We start from the raw sequence: 17,546 nt of genomic DNA on the forward strand, positions 1-17,546 counted from the left end.
GTGACTCCCACTGACTTTTGTAGGCATTTCATCACCTAGGCTGTGTCCACAGTTCAAGATAAGGGTGTGCTTTCCTCTCCCGCCAAACACATCTTGCACTAGCTCTCAAGGAGTGTGAGTTTAAATAGTGGTGCAACATGAGTATCAGCAGTGGAAGCAAAGCTTAATTGTTCCTAATATATAGCCCCGGATATGAACTCTGCATGGCTAAGTCAAGCCTCCGTTGCCATTATCTGTGCTACTGCGGCTACACTGTTTGGCTATGTCTACACTGTGCTGGTTTTGTGCAAAAATATGTAAATGAGGCTATGCGTGGAATATTGCTGAGCTTCGTTTGCATAATTAATGAGCAGCTGCTTTGTGAGCAAGAGGCTTTTGTGCAAAAAGAAGCTGTCTACACGGCTCCTTCTTGCGCAAAACCCCCCTCTTGCGCACGAGCCATTCTTCCACACAGCGACCACTCATTAATGATGCAAATTAGGCTCAGCGATATTCTATGCTTAGCCTCACTTGCATATTTCTTGTGCAAAACCAGTGCAGTGTGGACATAGCCTTCATACTCACACTAACTCAATGACAGTTATTGCAAATGTGCATATGGGAGCAGGGGGAATCACATCTGTAGCTTGCAGTGTAGTCCTGGAGATTATTTTGAGCTAAACCTACCACTTGAGACAACCTCACCATCTGTTCACATTAAAGGCTAAAATGGTTTATTTAACTACCATAGTAGGCTATGGCACCTACTGAAGCTCTTATTGTGAGGGTGTAGGTTGGATACATGGTGCACTGGGGTGAATTTCATCCTGTGAGTAGCTGGTGTTGCTTCTCAGAATGTGCTAGAACAGTTGATATTTTGTACTGCAAAGAGAAGCAGTCAGAAGGCATTGCTGGGGCCCGCAGAATAACCCTGCAACACCTTACCTTGCAATCTGAGGGAGCATGGATGATCCATAAGCAGTCCTGGTTTTTGGGGTATCTATTGGGATAGTTTGGGGAAGTGATCACCCCACTTGCACCAGTCAAAGTGCTTCCACATTTCACTGAGAAGAACAGAAATGATGAGCTTTTATTATTAACATCGTGTGACCAGGGAGAGAGACCCATAGGGATGTCCCTTTGTATTCTTCTCCCAGCTAAGAGAAAATTTATCTCTTAAGTTTCCTTCTCAAAAAGTTTGTTTCTGTGGCCAGCATCTGTGGTTTAGAGCATTCTAAGACTTAGAGCATGGTCTCCTTCGGAGAAGAGGGGAAAACTGAAACTTAATGCTGATTAAGATCTGAACTTAAGAAACTTTAATGTAGAAAAGGGAGGGTTTTTCCCACACCCATTGGCACGTTCCCAAGCCCATTCCCACTCTTGTACAATTTGTTTTATTTGCTCAAAAAGCAGAGAGCACAAGTGCAAATAAGGCACATTTCAACCCTGCATGGGTCCAATTGAAAGAAAGTAGCTAAGGTGTCAATCCTGGGTAAAATTTGCTTTTGAAAATTGCACCTAGTATCACAGCAAGAGTGATGAAAATTAGAGGGAACAAACTATTGGCTACAGCAGTAAAATAAGCTTTTTCCTTTTGTTAAAAGTCCAACATTGAGATGTTCTCCATATTTTCTCCATAAAAACCAAAGTTAGTTTGGAGTTGAAATTATCTTTCTTCTACTTGGTGCCTTTCATTCCACAGCACTTTCTAATGACAGACATGATAGCCACCAAGTCGTTTAGTCCCCACTATCCCACCCCACAAAATGCAGTGAGCTCTTGAGTGACGCTGAGAGGGTCCTAACCCCACACAGCAATCTTAGGGTGCATCTAGACTACAGAGAGGTATCCCGGAAAAGCTCTGCCATCTCCAAGGAATGCATCTGCTTTTACAAAAAAAAGTTCGGAAAAGCAGGTGCGTTTTTTCAGCATCCCTGTAAACCTCATCCTATGAGGAAGAAGGGATGTTCCAAAAGAGGGTTTTTTTTCCAACATTTGGCCCCATGTAGACGGGCCAAATGTTGGACAAGCCTCTTTCGGAAGAAAAGTGGGAAAAGATACACAAATTGCGGTTTGCAGTTTGTGTTTCTCTTTCTGACTCTTCTTTGTAGTATAGACACAGCCTTAGAGAAGTTTCAAGAGGAAGTGAGAAATTATCAGAGCCAATGGGAAACAGGAATGTGGAAGTAGGCAGCTTGTAATGACTTCCTTTGAAACTTGCCACGATGTTTGTATCCTGTTTTAGGTAGAAAGTCATGGGACCTTTATTAATCTCCCCGTAGCCAGGATCTTGGTTTTATGCTTGATTGGAAAGAATTCTCCCCGTTCTCTTGATTGGAAAGAATTCAAGCATCACACTGGGTCCATTGGTTCAGCACTGAGTTGGGGTCTGATGACTACCTGTGGAAGCATCAAAACTACTTTCTGCTGCAGCTGGATGTTTCCTTGGGGTCTCCCCCCCCCCCCCCTCCAAATAGTAAGAGGGCCATATTCTGCTTAGTGAGGTAGCCCAAACTAAGGATATTAAACATTGGTTAATTGAATAGTTGATTAACCTCATGAATTCTTATCAGTTACTCAACTATTTGATAGTTTCCAGGGGTGTGGCCTGCAACCCATGCACTCTGGCCCCACTCCTGAAGAGGCCTCTGCCACTCTGCACTGATGCAGCAGCATGGGGTGCCATGCGGGAGCTGGTCCATGATGGGAGCCTGTTTAAAAACCAGCTCCCCTTATGGACAGGCTGCCTGTCACCCTGTGCTGCTGCTTCTGATACAGAGCCCACAGCGTGGAGTGGCAGCAGCCTCTATCCAGGGTGGAGGCTGAGCTCCTGGACCCAGTGGGAGCTGGAACTGAGCTGGGCTGCCTGCCCGCCTGGCTCCTAATACACCTTAAAAGCAGAGCTGCAGTGGGGGATAGGTCCGGGACCCGGCGCAAGCCAGGACTGAGCCGGGCTACTGGTCAGTCTGCTAAAAAACTTACTGGCAGGGGGAATTGTGTGTAGTCTATAGCATTAAGCTATAAGCTTTTGCTTATTGGTTAATTGACTACATTCCTAGCCCAGACCTCTCAGGGGGGTAAAGCCAAAAGATAAATTGACTTGTAGCAGCCTAGAAAATGCTAGGCTTGAAACCTGTAGTTACAACCATCCTCTTTTCTCCCTGCCTGCCCCTGCTAATTGTTAAAAATACCTTCCATGGCTCCTCTACTTTCTATTTTGAGATCTAAAATTGCACAGATGCCCGGATGCTAGTGGAGCGCTCTGCAGCCACTTTTCACTCTGTGGCTAGCAGCTCCTACTACTCAGTTTCATTTAAACAAGTAGTTGTAAAGACCACAACCAGCCCAAGGTTTCCTCAGCCTCCACAAGAATGCGGGGGATCTGAAAGTTGCTGGTGAGAGGGCCAAGTAGGTTCTCAGGTTTTCATTTTTTTTCTTTATTCTCAACTCCACAAGCTGCTGGCTTTGTCCCTCCCATCATATATATAGTAGCCCAGTGTCCGTGCATCTGTAACGCTGATGTACACTGCCACGCCCCCGGCCGTGTACATCACTGCCCCACCCCCCCTTCCCCTCTGCGCCCATGGGGGTGGGGAGAGGGAGAGAATCCCGTCTTATGATGGGCTAATTGGCTAGTCATGCATAAGAACTGTTCAATGTGGGGAGGAAAAGGTTTTACCACCAAAAATTCCAGAGGGAGGAGGCAGGGAGAACACATTTTGCAAAATGTTCAGTTCTGCACATGAATATTTAAGTAAAAACTAGACACTTCACCAAGTTCTGTCAAAGGAATGCTGTTCGCACCCTGGGTATAGGAGGCCTGGAAACCTGTTGCTGCAGTAGCCTCATCGCTCACAAACTCTACAAGCATCACATTTCTAGAAGCCACCAATGAGGGTAATGGCCCCATCCCACACAACTTGTCCTGCAAGACACTGGAATTCCTGCTGCTTCCATCATAAATTTTGATGTAGTCAGAGGTACAATCTGGGGAATACTGAAGATCAAGGGCATCAAACTGCAGGAAAACCTGAAGAGAAAGGAAAAAAACCCACTTCAAATATGGATTCCTCCTTTTTCATCCTTATTTGACTCTGACCTACATCTCCTGTCTGTGTGTGGATTTCAGTGGAAATCTGTTTTTCAAAGAGGATCTTGGCTGAAATCCAGATACTCCTTATACTGCTCTTCCTCTGTAGAGCTCTCCTCCTCTCCTTGTCAGCAGGAGACTTGCCTCTATTTCCCCTCCTTTCACTTTCTTTACCCTCCCCCTCTCTTCGGTGGTGTCTCTTACCCCACCTACCTTCAGTAATGACACCACCATAAAGACCCTACTGCTCCTTGTCTACCTTTCACTAGTTGCCAGTCTGTTCTCCTCAGCTCTTCCCCTTGCTAGTGCTGCTTCATTCCCCATTCTCACATCCCCAGCTACTCTGCAGTATGTTACATGCACACAAGGCTTCCTGGCATGACCAGAACAGCAGGAAAAACAGAGCAAAGAACTGGACTTGCATGAGCATCCCATCGAGATTCCACCTTGCTGCCCAGCAACTAGAGATATTCCCCTCTCTCTGCCACAGCTCCCCACAGTGGCCAGAGGAAAATCCTGGACAGCAATAAGTCTTTGCACCTAGAACCTGATTCAGAGCTCATTTACACAGGTGTAAATCAAACTAACACCACTGATATCGATGGAGTTACCCCAGTCTAAAACTGCCATATGAGAGCAGAATCACATGCCAAAAGAGTTAAATTATTAACAAGTACATTGGAAAGTCATATATACTGTCTCTCAGATTTTAAGGCCAGAAGGGACCATTAGACCATCTAGTCTGACAGCCAGTATATCAAAGGCCATTAAATTGTATCCGGTTACTCAGGCAGAAAGCCCAATAACTTGTGTCGGGCTAAAGCATATCTTGCAGCAAGGCATCCAATCGTGATATAAAAACTTCAACAGATATTGAATCCAATGCTCCCCTTGCAGTTTGTAACAATGCTTAATCACCATCCATACGGTTAAATATCTGCTATACAATAATCTTAAAATTAATGTACACAATAGCAATCTGATAAATAATGGCGTGTATTAACACCTATGCAAACTTCCTTTTTCCTAACAAAAATCACCTTATCCTGTGGGATGCGAATGAGCCATAGACAGTTGCTGTTGTCTGGATAGGCGGATGGGTAATTGATAGATGAGAAGTTGTCCTTAGGTTTATGCAGTACCTTGCTACAGCAATCTGAAGGACAAAAGAAAACAGCTGTGAAGATGTGGAGAAATCCTGCTCAAAGGAAAATCCAGTCACAGCCATCTACATTCATTATTGGCTATTATATTAATAAAATAAATTAATTGTCATGTTCACAAATGTGTCAATGCTCATCTTCTAAAAGCACTACATAATGGTAAGCAAAATAATGGCGCGACAGGTTGAAACTCCATAATCCAGACTTCCCTGGTCTGGCAACACCCTGCTCCAGCATCATTAGAGTGACTGTGGGAGCACCCATGGGGATAAGCCAGTAGGGGCAGCAGAACCACTGGGACGAGTGTGAAGCCCCCAGTCACTGGGTTGGGAGGGTGAAAGAGTGGTGCTCCCTGTCACCAGGGAGAGGATGGCAGAGGAGCCACCAGGCAGAGCGTGGAGCCCCCCCAGGTGGCAGCAGAGCTACTCATTAGACTGAGGAGCTCCCTGGGTGGCAGCAGGACTGCTGGGGAGAAAGCAGAGCCCCTGGCCACCAGCAGGAGTGCAGACCCCCAGATGGCAGCAAAGCCCAGAAGAGTGGAGGTCCAGACAGCGGCAGAGCCCTCAGCCACTGCAGGGAGAGCAGAGCCCCGGTTGGAGAGCGGTGCCCTGGTCATCAGTGGAGCCACCGGGGGAAAAGTGGAGCTCTCTAAGGGGCAGAAGGAAAGTGCAGCCCCTTCTACTTTGACCTCCCCTGGTCCAGCAAGTTCCCTGGTTCGAGACCAGTCAGGTCCCAAGGGTTCTGGAGTAGGGAGGTTCAACCTGTAGTAAAATAGACGGAAATTAGCAGCTGTCGTGCAGTTTCTTAATTAAGATTACAGTACACAGCATTTGGGGCACTTACTGCAGCTATAGAGCTTGTTGATTTTAGCCACGTCAAGATTACTCAGCCCTTCTCTCTGGCCAATGTGTACAGAGGGATCAGGAATCGGTACAATAGTGGCTTTCCCAGAGACGTTAGAGAAGTCATATCTGTAGAAGCAGGGGAAATCACGTATCTTAGTCAAACCCCCTTGAAGTGCTACATTTGTATGAGTGTGAAAAAAAATTGTAACTAATATCTGCCTCAGATTGTCAAGAGCATTCACCAGTCTCTCAGGAGGAACACTGAGGCAGCAGCTTTGTGTCCAGCCACACTGAAAGGGGAGAATATGTTGTCTGAGGGATGATTCCTTCAAACCTTTCAACACAGAGTGAACTCTATGCCCCCAACCAGAATGCTCTGAAGAGCAAGGTTACTGTCTCGGCTCCTGATTCTTTGAATATTTTAAACTGCTACTTGCTGTCTCTTGCCTTCAGCTAGACAAGATTTCTTTATCATAATTACTGGTTTGCTTTGGGAAAATGCTCAGAAATTTGCAGCCTGTGAGTGGAAATGTGGGGCAAGGTGCCTGCCACAGGTTTATGTGTTAAGGGCTAAACTGTAAAATTAAAGCCATAAGCCAAGATAATAGATGTAGTACACAACATCCTCAGGATGGAAGAGGAATCCTCCTTGTCTTTCTACATACTGTTGTAGAAGCGAATGTGATCTCATTAAAAGCCCAGCCCTAAGAATGCTGCAGAGACTGGCTTAGAGGACAGACTGGGTAGTGACTGACCTCGGGTTATGGCTTTATAAGGTCTTTACTGTAAGAGATGACAGTTCAGGGCAACAGCACCTAGATTCCCCCTCAGTCCACCAAGGGCACTGACTGCTCTTGAGCTGTTGCCTTCACTTCTCTCTCTCCTGACTTTTTAGAATTCCCAGATTGCACAAGGCCCTGTCCTGTATATTTCTCAGCATAGACAAGTTGCCTAATGACACCTGCTCACTTTATCTTCAGAGACAGATAAGAGATTACAGTTGTAAGGTATCAGACGGCACATCCTATGCATGCCTGCTTTATTCTTCTGGTAAAAAGCATGACAGAAAAATCATTAAAAACAATAGAAGAATCAATAGGCATCCCAATGGCTACGTCTAGACTGGCATGATTTTTCGGAAATGCTTTTAACGGAAAAGTTGTCTGTTAAAAGCATTTTCGGAAAAGAGGGTCTAGATTGGCACGGACGCTTTGCCGCAAAAGCACTTTTTGCGGAAAAGCGTCTGTGCCAATCTAGATGCACTTTTTCGCAAAAAAGCCCCAATCACCATTTTCGCGATCGGGGCTTTTTTGTGGAAAACTAATCTCAGCTGTCTACACTGGCCCTTTTGCGCAAAACTTTTGCGCAAAAGGACTTTTGCCTGAACAGGAGCAGCATAGTATTTCCGCAAGAAGCACTGATTTCTTACAGTAGGAAGTCAGTGCTTTTGCGGAAATTCAAGCGGCCAGTGTAGACAGCTGGCAAGTTTTTCCAGAAAAGCAGCTGATTTTCCGGAAAAACTGGCCAGTCTAGACACAGCCAATAAGTTTGCCAGAACTCACTCTAACAACATGGATTCTGGCAGGAGTAGTCCTTCATCCTCCACCTAAAGGGCTCCTTGTGGTTACCAGTTCATCACAGTTTGAGCTCAGAACAAGCACACACAGTCATAGGTGGCCTCAGCAGGCCCAGTCCTTCCAACCCTACTTTCAGACTTGGGGCCCTCTGTGGACCAGAAGTGATGACTTGATTCTTGAACAAGACTGAGTCAGCATAAATCCAGGCTATTTAACCCAAAGTCTCTTTTTGGTCTATTGGAGCCTGGAGAATCCAGTTTGACCTAGTATATGTAAACCTTTCCAGGGCATAGCTTCAAAAGTTGGCTTTGGAGGGGAAAATTAGTATTCTATAATTAGCATTCTCAGTTATTTTCTAGGAAATCCACTTCACATGCATTTTGCCAAAAAAAGTCCTTTGAAGTGCCACATAATCCCACAATAGTACATAAATAATTACATTTTTAATGCAATGAATTCAAAATATGTAAAACTTAGTCCAGTAAGATTCAAATTAATTCCATAAAGTTCATTTGGTTCATTACATGAAATTGTCATAGGTATGAATTCAGTGAGAAATTTTGTTCCTCCACTGTCTTTCTCTTCCAGCCCTATCCCTCTCTATCTTTGCCAGGACTAAATCAGACAATAAGTATAGATTCTCTTAGCCATGAGTGCTTTCACATTTTTAAGCTAGAGATATAAATTTCAGCGTGAGGAGCTGTACCACATGTGATCAAGTGCGTGTGCTAAAATTAATGTATCCACAGCAACAGGAAGACTAGCCATTCTTGGAGTCCCAGAGAGGAGTGCACTCAGGGCAGCTAGCCCCTCTCGAAGCTCTAGCCACAAAGGCTATATTTCTCTTTTCCTGTGCTAGCTTGATCAGCGCTACCATGGTATGTCTCCTCAAGCTAGAATTTATACCTACAGACATACCTGAAATGAATAGCAAAAGCCATTCCTTGGAAAAAGCAATTCTATCTCCCAAGTTCAAGTGGGAGATTTGAGTTTGTTTGCATCTGTGAAAGGCAGACACAGACTCCAACTTACGCGCCATAGTGCATCACTGAGGAATAGTCATAGGGAAGGCCCAGGTTCTTGGAATTCATTTTCCCAAAGTTCCCTTGTTCACCTGTAAGGTGAGAGAGCAACATTTCAGCCACCAACACAGGATCAGGACCAGAAAAAATATTAAAGTGATACTGCAGTTCACAAAAAACTGTTAGACTACGTGTAATATACATATTATCATTGGATATTCTCTTGAGCAATGATCCCACCTGGCCAATGTATAGTTTCATAACAATTTCCATCTGTCCCAGGAGCCGGAAGGAGGGGAGTGAAAGGCTGCTGTAGTTTACTATGATTTTTTTCTCGGTATGCTGTTCCCTTTTATTAAACAGCAGATATGAAAAGTACCTGAGCATCAGCAGTTTATATAGAAGGTCAAAACCATGTGAGCAATAAATCCTTTGACTTTCTCCAGCACCCTCCATCCATGGATCTTAAAATACCTTTACACACATTAATTAATGAGTACAATTCCATTTTACAGGTGGAATAATTGTGGCACAGAATAGCTATAGTCAAAATTTTCTCTTAAATTGTAACATTTATCACACTCATATTATATTGACTTCAAAGAGATGAAGATGTTCAGGCCCTTTTAAAATAAGGACACTTTTTCAGGTACCCAAATGTGGGTTTTAATGCCTGACGTCAGACACCCCCAACTTAATATTTTGGCCTAAGTGACTTTCTCAAGGTCTCTCAGGCTGTCAGTGGCAGACCCAGAAATAAAACCCAAAGTACGTTTGTTGTCAAGCACAAGATCATTCTTCCTCTAATGGTAAACTGCCTTGAGTCACACACAACATTTATAGAGAAAAACTAAAAATGAAAAAGTGGATACATGATAAAACAAGGTTTTTTTAGCTGACTGACGAGGCAAACATGTAAACAATAATATATAATTTGGAGAGTCTTCTGGAGGGAGGCAAAAGAGTACCTAGGGGCCCACTCAGTAAAACATTTATGCATATGCTTATCCAAACACATTAAAGTCCATCTGTGTTCAGCAGTGCATTTAAGCAGGTGATTAATGTTAAGCACATGGTAGCTGTGGTGGTAGCTTTGCTGTGGTGGGGCCCCAGAATCTAAACACAATGAGCAAAAAGAGTGAGCTAAAATATAAATTCTGGCCTAAAACGCAGAACAGTATCTTGTATTCAGAAGAGACTGGGAGGGGGGAGGAAGCAAGTTTCAAGTATCTGAGTAGACAGCCACAAAACAGCAGGCAATATGTTGTCAAAACAAAGAAATGGGAAATCTTCCAAGGTGAACTGTAAGGTTAAAAAAAGCAATACTAAAACCCTAGTTAAAAATAGGAGGTGGGAAAGCTGGGAAGTTGCAAAAAAAATCTCAGAGCATGATACTGTATGTTTGAAGTCAATGGGAATTCTGTTTCTGAAATCCATGGGAAAAGGATGAGGCCTTCTTCAGAGCTTGTCTTCAGGTCGGGGAAGGGTATGTGGCTTGAAAGTTTGTCTCTCCTGCCAACAGACTTTTTTCCAATAAAATATATTATCTCCCTCCCCTTGTCTCTCTAATATCCTGGGACTGCTTATGACACTGCATGCTAATTAATTTCTGTGTCATTTTCATGACCCAAAGAAGAGTTAAGAAAACTAACTACAAAGACCTGTGAAGCCAGCTGCTTTAATTTCTTTCTCTCTCTGGGAAACTCCAGGGCTAAATCCTTTCTTTGTGTTAGCTTTGTCCTTTTCACAGTGTGCAGGTTGGTTGTCCTTTCATGATGAGTCCTGTTTCAGATTTCATTTATATTAGTGTAAATGTGAAGTAATTGCATTTAAGTTAGGGGGTTGCACCAGTGGAAAATGGGTGGAAATTAAATGACCACAAAATCCTCTGCCATTATATAAATGGCAAATAATTATAGTATCTTGTTAGTGAGGGTCTCTGACATCTAAGCATGAGACAATGCAATTGAAATTTACTCAGGATAATGTGGGAATGGCTGAAAATTTTGGGGCGCAAACTGTTTTAGGGTCTGGTGAAGGAAATGTGATTATGTCCCACTCAGAGGGAAAAGCCTGCATATTTCACTGTGTGTCTAAGAAGGAAGAATCAATAATACATTTGCAGCAGAGCCGGCCCAAGCTATGGGCTGACCGGGCTACTGCCCAGGGTGCCCTATTGTAGGAAGTGCTGTGCGGGGCTGCCGGACTGGTGGGGGAGAAGCTGCGCATGCGCCAGGCACCCAAGGGCGGGGCCGCGCATGCGCTGGGTGCCCCAGGCGCCCGGCATCGCGCATGCAGTACACGCCCAGGGGCAGCTCCACGCTCCTAGGGCACACGAATGGCTCAGGCTGGCCCTGATTTGCAGGGGTTATTTGTCAGTATTAGGGATTCTGTTCTCTAGTCCCATCTATTGTCATGTAATGTTTAGAAAATATTTTTGAAAATGTAAAGAATTAGATAAGCATTATGATTATTACCACAACCACCACACACCCTCAGACCTACCTGCCAGAATGTATTCCCACATGATTTTAACATAGTCATCCCGGTCACTCCGGGCCTGTTCATGTAAAAAGCCCAGTGCATGGTTCATTTCATGCTGAATTGCTCCTTTACTCATGCAGCCAGTTTTCATCAGGACCACCTGCTGCATACCTCCAATCTTTCCAAAGTGAGACCAGCAGCTGAAAGGAACATGCAACCAATAACTGAAGATGTCATATGTGATAAGCTAAAGTCCCAGAGCTGAAAAGCAATGTAATCAATAGTGCAAACAAAAAGGCAATGTCTATATTGCAGGCTTTTTGCACAAGAACAGCTGTCTACACTGCACGCGCATTCTTGTGCAAGTAAATTTATAGGAAAGTGTTGGAAAACAAGGCTTCTTGCACAAGAGTTATTCCTCTCCCCACAAGGAATAAGCCGTCTTGCACAAGAGCTCTTCCACAAGAAGGCAGTGTAGACAGACAACAAGAGTTTCTTGTGCAAGAAAGCCCTATGGCTCAAATGGCCATCAGAGCTTTCTTGCACAAGAGAGTGCCCACACCGCCATGGGCACTCTTGCGCAATCTCTTGTGCACATCTCTTGTGCAAAAGCACATGGCAGTGTGGACTCACTCTTGCACAAGAGCTTTTGCACAAGAACTCTTGCGCAAAACAGTTATTGTACAAGAAGCCTGCAGTGTAGACATAGCCAAAGAGAAAAATTAAAAATTATATGGCAAGTCACTCTCTTAATCTCAGTTTCCTGGAGTTTAATATCAGCTGAGATTATTTTAATCCAGAACAAGTAGGAAAGAAAGAAAATTGAAGAATATGTTAGGCAATTAGCCATGTTCCCAGTCACAATAAGGACTAATGAAACTGACCTCTCCCCAGGTACTATGCTTATGTAGTTGGTTTCTGTTGTCCGATTTATAAACTGGACACAAGTCAGGGTGGTAAACTCTTGCATGGCTTCAATAATCCAAGTCCTCTCTTCTATGGCTAGGAAGAAAAGGGGAAGTACATAATGATGGTATTTTGGTTATTTGCTGCATGGGACAAATGAGTCTATCCCACTAAATCTCTGAACCAAGTTGTTATTTTTCTATTACAGAAGTCAAATTGAATATGCAGAAGGTTAAGGGATCTTTAAAATTGATTTGACTTTCAAAGGTAGCAGTAATAATTATACTTATCACTTACATATTTTGCCTTGCACTACACAGGCAGTGAAAGGTAGGTAGGTCTGCATTATTATCTCATCTCCATTAGATAGATGGAGAAACTAAAACAAAGGCTAAGGCCAAAATAGTCACTCTTTGGAGGTGAAAGTTAGACAGATGACTCTATATTTAAGCATCTAAATAAAAGCAGCTTGTTTATTACCAATCTTGAACACCTGCAGCTTCCACTGAAGTCACATGAAACAGGAGGTGTTGAGCACTGCTGAAAATCAGAGCATTATTACTCAGTGCCTAAATATGCCTTTCAGTGGTTAACTTTATTGGAAACTTATGGCTTCGGTTGCCCCCTCAATTATAGCCCATTTCTCAAAACTGGCCCCATAATGCTGTGCATCAGTTTCTCTATCTGGAACATTACATTAAATAACCCCTATCTAGCCACAAGACTGTTGTAAAATTAAAGTAATTTCTGAGCACAGTCTTGCTGCTGCATAGTCTGCCCCATTGCTAGAGCCCTGCAAATCCGGGGATATCCGCTTTATATTCATGGCATCTGCATCCATGGATCTAGATCTGGATATCCACCGCTCGTTTTTGTGGATATGGATGCAGCTGCGGATACAAATTTTGTATCCATGCAGGGCTCTACCCATTGCCCCTTGGCTGAAGATGGGGTTCTGCAGGTCCAGGGATATGTGAGTAGGAAAGGGATGAGGAATGTGCAGGATGGTTTAGGGAGAAGGGGATGCATATTGTCTATCCTGCCCCTTCTCCCGATGGTATCACAATGATTCCCAAGAAAAGTTAACCCAGTCTGTGTTAAATTTCCATGCCTCTTCCCCTGAAAGTGAGAGTAACTCTTTAAGAGGGAGTCCCCAAGGAAGTCACTGGTGTTTGCAACCCAGGCAGTGTGTCTACAAAGTATTCAATCTGCAAGGGGGCAGGATGGTGTAAGTCAGGGCTTGGTAAGGCACCAGTTCTGCAGCCTGTTCCACTGACTGACTCCCTGATCCAAACAAAATAATTAGGAAGAAATCTCTCCAGGGAAAACCTAAGGGAGATTGCTGTTGTCTTTTCCTTTTCTGCACCATTTCCCACAGGAGAGGACAAGCGGGCCTTACTATTGGCATGGCTCTTTTTTGAGACACTTCTATGGAAACTAGTATGTGTGTTCAAAATACTTATTACTAAAATAATAATATATAAATACAAATATATTCACTGAAGTAACAGATTAGATGCTTTATTAGTTCCATAGGTGTTAAATGTCAGTAAATAAAGACTCATATACATGAAGCCACTGGTATTTATGTAATTAAATACTGTCAGTACTGTTAACCACACCTTTAAATATCTCCTTTACTAAATTATATAGCGTTTTAGCCAAACTGTCCTAGGAAGAGCAATGAGAAAAATAACATTCATAAAGGCTGCCTTGGGTTAAAATCACTTTTGATACATGATACAGAGATATTGTGACATAAGCTTCATAATTTGGTGTTAAGATTTATGCTAATTTCACAGGTACATTTATAAGTGACTTACAAAATTCTGTGGAAACATTAACCGGGACATTGACTAGCCCATCTTGGGACTTAGGCCAGAAGCAGCGGCTGTCACAGTTTATGACGCTGCGTTTTCTTCGCAAGACAATATCACCCTCATGCAGAATTGTATCAGTCTCTGGGCAGATAAAAAAAGAGAGAGAGAGAAAGAGAAAATAATGTACTGGACGTGGGGAAGAGGGTGATTTTTTTCGAAGGCACAAATGGGAATTTGGCAGCCTACTCCCAATGATATTTAGTGTGTGTTAGACACCTATCTGCCCTTTGTGTCTTAGAAAATATCCCCTGAGTGAGAGGCTATTTCTAATAATCTGCAAAAGGATTAGTAAATGTATTTGTGTGGAAAATAAACCATAATGTTCTGAGATGGGTCAGGCCTTCCTGACTCCCAGTGAAGAAAATATGTTAACCAGTAGGCCTTTGGGCTCTTTTAATCAATGACAGTCTGTCATATGAATGACCGCTTGTATATTTACTAAAGGAGCTTTGGAATCCTTCAGGATGAAAAGAGCTGTGGAAATGTGGGACATTTCCTTCATTGGGACATGCAGAGTGAAAGAAAAGTCATAGTTAACGTCCAGAAAGATTTGCCAACTACTGTGTTCAAGGAGATTATTCAGTGTGCACCCCTAATTAGTCTCTAGATTAACTTGTGAAGTATCACATGACATCATAATATGCTCCCCAACTCTGTCACTTCTTTGTTGGCAGACACAAAACTACCTATACATTTGGTGCAATAATATATAGTTACTGCCCATGAGAAACACTTGCTAGGAATAGCAGTGGAGATTTGGAAGACAATGTCACACAGGAAAGAAATGAAAGATAAAAGGGAGCATGTGGAGGGGAAGGTAGGCACAAAAACCAAAATTCAGCTCTGGCATAAGCAAACACATCTCCCACTTATGTTGAAGGGAGCTGAGCTTGCTTGCATTAGGACAGAGTCTGTCCCAGCGTCAGACAGCCAGGATGGAGATCATTTCTATAAAAAGGATGAAAAGATTCTGCTTTCTTCTTATACTGGTCATATTCATTGGCAAAATAGCATTATTTATAGTAATGATTCAGTAATGAATTATTTCTTTATCATATCAACATAAATCATCACATTGATATGAGTTTCAAAGAACATAAGAATGGTCATACTGGATAAACAAAAGGTCCATCTAGTCCAGTATCCTGTCTTCAGACAGTGGCCAATGCCAGGTGTCCCAGAGGGAATGAACAAAACAGGTCTTCATCAAGTGATCCCTCTTCTATCACCCATTTACAGCCTCTGACAAACAGAGGTTAGGAACACAACTCCTAACCATCCTGGCTAATAAGCATTGATGGATCTAACCTCTATGAATTTATCTAATTCCTTTTTTGAACACAGTTAAAGTTCTGTTCTTCACAACATCCTCTAGCAAGGAGTTCCACAGGTTGACTAGGTGATGCATCAAGACATAATTCCTTTTATTTCTTTTAAACCTGCTACCTATTCATTTTATTTGGTGACCCCTAGTTCTCAAGTAACATTTGTATTCACTTTCTCCATACCAGTTATAATTGTATAGACCTCTACCATATCCCCCCTTAGTCTCCTCTTTTCTAAGATGAAAAGTCCCAATCTTTTTAATCTCTCTTCATCTAGCAGCCATTCCAAACCCCTAATCAGTTTTGTTGCCCTTTTCTGAACTTTTTCCAATGCCGATATATCTTTTTTGAGATGAAGCGACCACATCTATACGCAGTATTTAAGATGTGGGTGTACCATGGATTTATAAAGAGGCAATAAGATATTATCTGTCTCATTCTCTATCTCTTGCTTTATTTTTACTGCTTCTGCATAGTGAGTGGATGTTTTCAGAGAACTATCCACAATGACTCCAAGATCTCTCTCTCGGGTGGTATTAGCTTCCTTAGTCCTCATCATTTTGGATGTATAGTTGGGAAACAACTAGACTTGAGACAACTGGACTTGTTTTCCAGGGCCCACAGCTAGGTATGGACACGGAGGATTATTTGTAAAGTGATAAACAAAATTAGGGTCAACATTTTCAAGACTGAGTTCTTAAAACTGAACTGAAATTATACTAGTAGCCTAACCTACAGAGGTCCTGAGCAACTGCAGCTCCCATTGAAGTCAATGGGATCTGCAAGTGAGATTAATCACCTTAGAAATTCTCCACAATTACTTATATTTAGGGGCCTAAACATTGATTCATAAGATATTCAGATCTGAAAATTTCAGCCTAAGGGTCCTGTTCTCCTCCCAGCTACAGCACTGTAAATCAGAGGTAGTTCTTGTGAAGTGATAGGAGTTATGCTAGAATAAAACTTGAATTGTAATAAAGTGGAAAATCAGGCCTGAAGTTCTTGAGTGTATGGAGTATAAAGGACAACCTTGCCCCCTAAGAATCCCGCGTAATCTGTAGAATACAGTAGTTAAAATCAAACTCACCTGTGTCATTATGTCTTGTGGCTATCTGCAAAAGGAAAGGAAATCTTTTAGTATGCACACGTGCCATCAAAAGAAAACTGTTATCAGGCAGAATCACAACAAACTCTGTGTTATGCTGAAATATCATAACTTATTTTCAGACAGGCCAATTAGCAGAGATGCAAAGTTTAAACTGCCATGGCAGTATTGAACACACCTGGACAGGTTTACCTACTGCAAAGTTATAGAAAAATGCTAAAAGGGCTGACAGTGGAATAAGGTTCATCCTCAAATTTTTGAGCAAATCCTCTATGTCCAGGAGCTCTGTTTCCCAAAATCCCTTCTAGTTTTCTTGAAAGATGTTTTTATAAGAAAGCTGCTGCTTTTAATAAGTGGACCAAACTTAGAAAACATGATGTATTTTCACGGAATAAACAAGCTGCGTGAATTCCCAGTAGAGTTGCAGACTTTCATTGCACACGTATTTATCTTTAGAAAATAGAGGAAGTGGTGCAATAGGAAAGAAAATATAATAACCTTTAGATGATTTAAGTTTGACTCTGTAAGGATCCCATGAGCTGCTGTAGTGTTCTGTCACCCCCAATGCAGGTCTGGGAATCTGCACAGTGAAGAGCAGGGAGTGGGTAGGTTTGCCTTTGGGAAGATGGGCATTTCTTCCTCCCCCATGAAAACACAATTGGAGCCTTGTTGTTGGGGAGATGGGACAGAACCACAGGGAAGCCAGAGTCTCTGCATCAAGAGCCCATTACTCCAGAAGATCCTCAAGATCTTCTAGTTTTATGGACAAGATCCCTTCTTCTGTATGGGGGTCATCTCTACCTCTGACTGCCCATCAGAGAAGAATTGAGAGGCAGCACTGTGAGGAATATCTCATATTATTTTCCTTCCTCTGGACAAGCCATTTCCAGGTAGGGGAATGATCTGGCCCTGCCAGCCAAACTCCCACTGAAGTGAAAACAAAACCAGATACTTTTCTATTTGTGAATTTGTGAGGGGAGTTTGACATCACGCTTTAAACTTACTAAAATATGATTAATCCTATTTGCATATTTCTCTGAATTGCAAGGTTACTTATGCTGTGGCATTTTCCATATAGTGAGTATTATAACACTGAGAGGCAGACACAAAGACACGGTAACTGAAGACAGCTACCTGAATGGAAGTGCTCCTCAGTTTGCTGCTCTAGTA

The 17,546-nt window shown here is 42.8% G+C and overlaps 2 protein-coding genes across 4 annotated transcripts in view; one reads left to right on the top strand and one right to left on the bottom strand.

Annotated features, from left to right (window-relative positions):
• LOC102454145 (astacin-like metalloendopeptidase) overlaps nt 1-16,689 on the bottom strand; it is a 24,740-nt gene extending 8,051 nt beyond the window's left edge. Inside the window, exons 1-10 of the mRNA XM_075927546.2 lie at nt 16,555-16,689; nt 16,359-16,383; nt 13,890-14,027; nt 12,045-12,162; nt 11,182-11,360; nt 8,687-8,768; nt 6,076-6,203; nt 5,110-5,225; nt 3,784-4,009; nt 925-1,043 (exon numbers count right to left, since the gene is read on the bottom strand). Of these exons, the coding sequence (XP_075783661.2) occupies nt 925-1,043; nt 3,784-4,009; nt 5,110-5,225; nt 6,076-6,203; nt 8,687-8,768; nt 11,182-11,360; nt 12,045-12,162; nt 13,890-14,027; nt 16,359-16,383; nt 16,555-16,623 (1,200 nt within the window). The 5' untranslated portion in view covers nt 16,624-16,689. The remainder of the gene's footprint in view (nt 1-924; nt 1,044-3,783; nt 4,010-5,109; nt 5,226-6,075; nt 6,204-8,686; nt 8,769-11,181; nt 11,361-12,044; nt 12,163-13,889; nt 14,028-16,358; nt 16,384-16,554) is intronic.
• Nucleotides 1-17,546, top strand: part of LOC102449934 (transmembrane protein 263-like) — a 404,675-nt gene that overhangs the window by 4,826 nt on the left and 382,303 nt on the right. The window lies entirely within an intron of this gene.

The sequence above is a fragment of the Pelodiscus sinensis genome, chromosome 5 (assembly GCF_052426305.1).
Source record: "Pelodiscus sinensis isolate ZL-2025 chromosome 5, ASM5242630v1, whole genome shotgun sequence".
NCBI lineage: Eukaryota > Metazoa > Chordata > Testudines > Trionychidae > Pelodiscus > Pelodiscus sinensis.